This window comes from Scatophagus argus, chromosome 8 (assembly GCF_020382885.2).
Source record: "Scatophagus argus isolate fScaArg1 chromosome 8, fScaArg1.pri, whole genome shotgun sequence".
In the NCBI taxonomy this organism is placed as follows: domain Eukaryota; kingdom Metazoa; phylum Chordata; class Actinopteri; family Scatophagidae; genus Scatophagus; species Scatophagus argus.
The window spans coordinates 12,420,565-12,427,890 of NC_058500.1; the positions used below are offsets into that span (position 1 = coordinate 12,420,565).

At 42.7% G+C, this 7,326-nt stretch overlaps 1 protein-coding gene across 1 annotated transcript; it reads right to left on the reverse strand.

Annotated features, from left to right (window-relative positions):
- Nucleotides 1-2,124: 2,124 nt before the first annotated feature.
- On the reverse strand, nt 2,125-5,430 carry hoxc11a (homeobox C11a). The gene is given in 3 exon segments (XM_046396898.1): nt 2,125-3,140; nt 4,565-5,304; nt 5,306-5,430. Coding segments are annotated over 3 exon segments (1,098 nt in total). The 3' UTR covers nt 2,125-2,907.
- Nucleotides 5,431-7,326: the final 1,896 nt, after the last annotated feature.

Sequence of the window (7,326 nt, forward strand, 5' to 3'; positions counted from 1 at the left end):
AACAAAACAGTGCAGAGGCCGGGGAGGCTCCTGGCCCCCGTGTGGTTGATAGACAACATTTGCAGAAGCCTCTGCAGCCCTCTCTGTTAGTGACGTTGTGTGTTGGAGAAACCTACAAATTACCCACGTCACCGTCCCAGGGCCAAGGTTGGTGGGTGTGGCGAGAGGGGGGCTCCTACAGCCTTGATCTCCGCTAGTGTGCATCGCTTTTCTTTTGTCGGAACGGCCCCCCCTGTCCTTCCTGATATTACACTGACATATGCAGCTTGACCCTGATCTCAGTCCGTGTAGAGAAAATACCTGCCAGGTTTCCGCTAATATATGACGAAGCGTGCATCACGTGGATACAACCAGGACTGACCACAGCGAGTTTTCCTCCCTCTTTCTTCACATTCAAATACCTTTAGCCCTAACCAAAACCATGAACTTTTTTTTTTTAAATCACAACCTCACCCGAAGCAACACTAGCCTTAACTGAACACTCACACACAGCCATGCACAAATCTTTTTTGTTTGTTTGATCCGTGCGCACCACACCGAACAGGAGTCATGTTTAAAGACAAGAATCTGACTCACACACCCACGCAAGCAAAACCGTCATGTTAGCACTTCACTGAACCACCCATTACGACAAGCACACCGCGACAGCCACACACCAACATATTTTTTTTTTCTTTGGAGAATACAAATATAAGCCCACGGTTTATACCAACATGGTTTAAAACGTCTCATGCGTGAAAACGTATACATTTTACAAGGACAATAAAGTGTATTTACTGGGCGTGCTAAAGCTGGCAAAGTTACCTGCTGTAGTTTAATGCGAGGGGTCAAAGTTGGTCTCTGTACGCATTCCATTTTCTGTTCCCACTCACTCTCATTGGCCCATTCCGCCGCTGCACACATTTCCGGGCTAAAGGGGCTCCTTGATTCCACTTTATTGCAGAGGGTTAAAGGTGAAGGCCTTGACATTATTGAAGTTCAAAGACTACATTTAATTATAAATTGTAGTTAATGCACACGTGCAATCAACATGCACATATGTAGGGCGCACGAGAACACACATGCGAAATACACATGCGCTCACATAAGGCGCTCACACACACACACACACACACACACACGCTGACACATTTTGAAAAACGGAAACATGCCAGTTATGATTTCCTTTCCCCTAGCTATCTGTTAGATGTCTTAACACATGGGCCAATTAGTCAACAATTATTTATTCATAACTGATGTGTTGAAAGAGGTCAACTCTGACAAATAGGCTACAAATGCTTGTCTGACCTGCAAAACATTAAAATTTCACATCACTTCCATAGACCAAATCTTCAAACAAATATATTAAAATTAAACTTACATGGCGTGAAAAAAAAAAAATCTCTGACCTGGAAAGACTGGATTTGCTGCGGTTTTCCGATTTTCAGGTTACAAGAATGGTGGACATGACGGTTGTGTGCAGAGGGGGTTGGGGTTTGGTTTGACGTTGCAGACTGCACAGACCGAGTTCATGTCGAAAAGTTTTTTTCCCCCCCTTTCGGACATCCAGCCTTGCTTGTTTACTATTTACTGCGGAAGTGAAGGCCATTCCCCCCGAACAGACGGTGCAATTAAGAGAAAAAATAGCCATTTAGTGCCTCTGTCTTTATGGCAGTGTCTAGACTACAAGAGTGGCGATTCCATTTAGTGGGCACTAAAAGAGGTTATCATTCCACTCTCTTTCTCTACATTTCTAAGATCTGGCTCTAACTTCGTTTAACACGCTTGCTAAAATTCAAACATGATCTCTGAATAGTGATGTAACCTTAAAATTGCTTAAAATCTGACAAGTGCAGGCCCGCCGACACTCCTCATTTTTCACAAGCGCAACCATATCTACCACAGTAAATGTGTGTATCATCCACAGCCGGCCGCAAACACAAGTTAAAATGGTGTTACTGTTATGCATGAAGGCCAACAGTTTTAGATTATACACATTTTTATAAGCAGTTGCTATTTCCAAAAGACTCTTAAACTCACGGCCATGCATGCGTTGCGTTTGTCGTGAACAAATGCACAATCATATAGTCAGTAATGGTAATTGTCATGATAGCACAAAAGGCACAAAGTCGTAGAGTTTTGCCTATACGTTTCTGTTTATTTCATAGGTATTATATTAATGATACACAGGCCAACAATCTGATCCTCCTCTCTGGAATCCAAAGCACCGATTTTTTAAGCAAATAATTTAACGAGTGTTGTCGTTAAAGCTGTTAAAGTTGTATGGGCAGTGTACTGAAAAATAGCAGCAGGGATAGAGGAAAGGAAATTCAACATACGCCTATTTACAGTCGCGAATGCACATTGCATATGCTACTCTGTACATGGAGGGGGTTATACTTTCACAGACTGGGCGTCACAGTTCTCAATGGCGAAAAATGCAGCCTGGAAATGTATTAATTTGTTCATACTCTGGTCGAGAAATAATTAGATAATGATATGATATATACATAGACCAGAGGGAGAGGGAAGAGCTAAAAGTTGCCTGCGCAATAAGGATTCAAAATGTTTGTTACATTTGATATTTTAACAACAAATATGTCTATATGAACAATATAATAAACACAATGGAGAATCGTGATAAATAGAGGGACATATTCAAGAACAGCATAGGTATAAATGATTATTCTAACCATGTAGGCCTTTCTGGGGACCAGCTAGAAATTCTCCGCCGCCCCGTATAGGGCAATAAGAAAATGGCGACTTCATCCCATGCAGGCCTATAACTCCCACTGTCCACTTTAACATTGCACTGTTGGTGACATGGGCTCCTTTAGAAAATGGTTATGCCCACGATTACAATTCAATGAGATAAGAGTAGGCCTTGATGTCACTGACCAAGACTGTGACACTTCTTTCTGCTCCTGCTCACAACAGGGGGTTTCCAGAGAAGTACTGGAGGCGATCTCTGCTCAGCTTCTTCTCTTTCATTCTCCTATTCTGAAACCAAATTTTAACCTGGCGGTCGGTGAGGTTTAACATTCGGGAAAGCTGAAGCCTTTTCTCTTTGTTGATGTAAACGTTAAAGAAGAATTCCCGCTCCAGCTCTCGAATCTGAAACTTGGAATATGGACACCTCTTCTTCCTTGTACGAGGAGTGCCTGAGAGGAAATAAAAAAATGAACAAATGAAATCACATTGTCCCGGCAAACATGAATTAACAGAAATAATATTTTTTTAAAAAAAAAAAGAGAGAGAGGTAGGCTTTAGTGCTGAGGTGGCAAAAGACTTGCAAGATGCTAAGAATTCCGTTTCAGCTGCATTAGTAATGATAACATTTCAGTCAACATTCATGAAGCAAAGTAGCTGAGGCTATCAGATAAACCAGCCATAAAGAGCGTTAAATATCCGAATCACTTGGAGGAAATAATATCAACTTACAGTCTCTAAGTACGTGTTTATCTGTTATAAATATACAACAACAAAAGTATTTCAGCGCATTATGTGCGCCACATTCCTCTGGAGCTAAACTAACAATTTACACAATCTTTTGGCAGCGAGTTGAAAAGCACTGCCCATGTCTGCAATGGCCTGTGCAGACCTCTGTGGCTCTATAACGTCTTATCAAACAGGTGACTGGGGAAATAGATTCTTTTATAGTTTTTTCTCTCTCTCTCTCTCTCTCTGTGTGTGTGTGTGTGTGTGTGTGTGTGTGTGTGTGGAGGAAGGGCAAACGCCAGCCTCAGTTAGCTTGTGTCTGCTGCCTGACTGGGCTAATACAATGTAGGCTACATGAGGCTAAAGACCAATGGGACCTGTGTGCTGCCATAATGGCTATTTCAGCACTTAAAATCAAACATAATTTTACCTCATGCACGTAACTCAATTTAACAGAAATGTCAGCTTGCATGCAAATCATTAGAGATTAAATGTAAAAGCAAACCTAAGGGAATTGTTTCTCTTTCTATTTTTTTTTTTTACAGCGGCTTTTGAGGAAATAGCTTTATTTGCAGACCTGTGCGTTACTTTCATACATGGACCATGCAAAACACTCGATTCTGTACAACTGATTGGTTTATTGTCTGCTTATGAACGGCTCAGATAGATAGATAGATAGATAGATAGATAGATAGATAGATAGATAGATAGATAGATAGAGACGCATTTAACCGTAAAGTATGTAATACTCTGTGCAGCATGTCTTTTGCGGGCAAACCCAGTGCTAAAAGAAAATTCACAAGACGCCAAAAGCAATGTTCTGCCCAATTGGTTTTTACTCTCGACGGCCCAACGAGAAAATCCCTTAAAATGCCCAACGCAAGTTCATGATCAAAGTTAACATTTGTCACAATAGCTCTCTCTTAAAAATTTCACAGACTCTCACCATCGAGGCGTCTGTGTATAACATCCCCCTTTTTTCAAAGCGCTTTCCCATCGTAAAAATTCTTCTCGTTGCAAGAAAGAGCTTTGTAGGGTTATAATAAAATCCTTTGAATGCTTATAAAACTCCACATAAAATCTGACCGACAAAACACCGGGCTAGTCCCCTTAACCTTCCCCCATTTTACAGCTTCGGTATACCTACTCGAGTGGTTGCTCTTGCTGGCGTTGCCGTCCTTGGTTGTTGCGGAGGAAGACGTACATGAGCCTGAATTTGTATGTTCCTCCTCATCTTCAGGCTCTTTTTCCTGCTCCGGGGCTCCGGGTACAGAGGCTGTGGGCTGCTGTCGCTGTTGGTGCTGCTGCTGGGAGTCGCTTTCCAGCTTTCCCCCCTCGCTCTTTTGTAAACAATTGTCTGACTGATTGTCCGTGCTGCTGCAGTATGCGGTCTCAAAAAAGCGGTCGAAACCTTGGGGGAGGACGTTGTTTTTCCCTACGCCGGAGTAAAAACCTGTGGAGGGGTGATTGGAGCCCGGATGGGTGTGATGGTGATGGTGGTGGCTGTACACACTCTCGTTCTTCATAAGCATTTCTGTCATGGTGGATGGTGGAAGACAGTCCCTATGCACCAGATCCTCTCCCGAGTAGCACGATGCATAATTGCTTCTGTGGTGCCATTTACTCGCAGGGTCCAAGCCGTATGAAACTTCCCGTACCGGCTGTACTTGAGACAGATTTGTGGAATAAGGGTAGCTGATTTGCCGGGACGGGGCCTGTGGAAGAAACGAGGAGACGGCAGAAAACTCGGGGACGTAGTAGGTGCAGCTGGGGAGGTAGATGTTGGACGCGCAGCCCGTCCTGTCCCCAAACTCGGATGTCCGGTCTTTGCGCGTCTGGGAGCAGAAGTTGCCCAAATTCACCGAGTTAAACATCTTTCTCTCTCGTACTCCGTCTATAGATAGATGTTTTGGATACGAGCTGCAGCAGAAGGGAAAAATTTGGGAAGGCGAGATGACGCGCAATCCGTCTAAGTCGCCCCGCAGACACGTGATCGAAAGTAGATATTGTCATATATCAATTTGGAAGAGTTGGATGTGTAGGAGTGGTTGGCTTTAGGTAAGATCTCCGAGGTTCAAACGAATAATTTTCAAACACCACAGGCGCACCAAGAAAACCAGTAACAGATTCCTGTTTGCAGGCTTATGACAATTAGAGAGATATGTGCTGCGTGTGTTTATGTTTATGGGCTGGTGGTAGGTTGGCTAAACGGCTACAGCTCCTTAAACAGGCATAGCACAAACTACAGAGTGCACTCAGTGACGTGTATTTCATAGTGTTATGGAGTTTTACAGGTAAGGTTATTATTATTATCATTATTACTATTTGCATAACAATAATAACAATGATTATTATTAGTATTATCACTATTAGTATCAGGCGATGAGTACTCGTCCTACCACGAACGCTACTGGTATGCTGACAATTTTAACATTTGAACACAGAACGGGGAATTATTATCACTGACACTGTTGCACACAGTACAGAATGTGCATTACGAAACTATACATCAGTAATGGCTGGTGTATATAGTTGTAGCCCAGATACGGTATAAACGCGTTAAAAGGCAATTCCACGAGCCTAATAATCGTTTCACTGTTTAGTAAAACCTTAACAGATCACAGTGGATGAATCACGTTCTCCCACAAATCTGAATCTCCCCAGGACATTTTCACACTGTTTTCTGTGAACGTACAGGACATCTTTTCGTCAAGTTTGGATTATTATGTTTCAGACAGGCTACACGCGTGTGCTGCACACACGTCTATGAAATCGATTCAAAATGATGTGATATAATATAATACTAATGAAATAATCAAAATTATTTAGTCCCCCCCCACCCCCACCCCCACCCCTCTTTCACCAAATGAAACACCTTGCTACAATGCACACGCGGTGAAAGACTAAAATCATGCTGCAGAATGAAGCTGAACCAGCGGTAAAGCAACGCAGGATACACAGCATGCATGTTGACAGCAATCGGCCCACTCTCATTATTCCCTCTGACTTTGGATCATGACAGAGTCCGTGGAGGACAGCTGCACAATTCAAGACCCAAGTTCTTGGAGTCCCCCGCAGCAGTACTAGCAGTGAAGCCCTGGGACCTTGCATCTCCCCCAGTGGGAAAACGTGCCCTGATGACACAAACACAAACTCAGAAAAACGCAATTAGTCCCCTAAAACTGCTGGATTCAGCATTATTCCAGGCTGGAGTGGTTATTGACAACACCGCCCAGAGTACCAGCGCAAATGTGTGAGCCTGTTACTCTGAAAACACTCATTGATATGTTGGGATATGCTGTCTCCTTGGACTCACTTGTCGATTAAATAAAAAATGTTTTGGGCTACAGCTTTTGTCTACAAGCTCCAGGGCAGAGCAGCGTTTAGTCTTCTGGTAAACGGTCACTCAGAGTGGGCCTATCGACCAAGAGGAATGAATGTAATCCGACGTTTCCCCTCTAAAATTAAATAAGTCCCAGCTGATGTTCCAAGCTCCTGTGACGATTTTATTTTCCACTGTTATGCCGACATCTATCTGTGGCTGACTGTTAAAAAAAACAGAGACATGTCCTGATGGGAAAAAAAAAATAAGAATTGTAATAAATGAGTGGTTTGGAGAAAAGATGCGCCCGCGTATTCTTTCCTGCGTCACTGTAAACTTTTAATTGTACTGTTGAGGGCCATCTCCGAATCTTTATAGACTAACAGATACTATCACAAGGTGAAATTAATATGATGGGCCATTGTTTATGATTATAGGCTACTTCCTAAATGTTGCAAACTGACTCTTGAATTATTATCCAATACACCAATAACACGATTACAATCACTTATGGGACACCTGTGCCGTTTAAAAATAATTGAAAACAAAGTTAGTGTCTTTAGTGATTTCCAGCAACAAGGGGAACC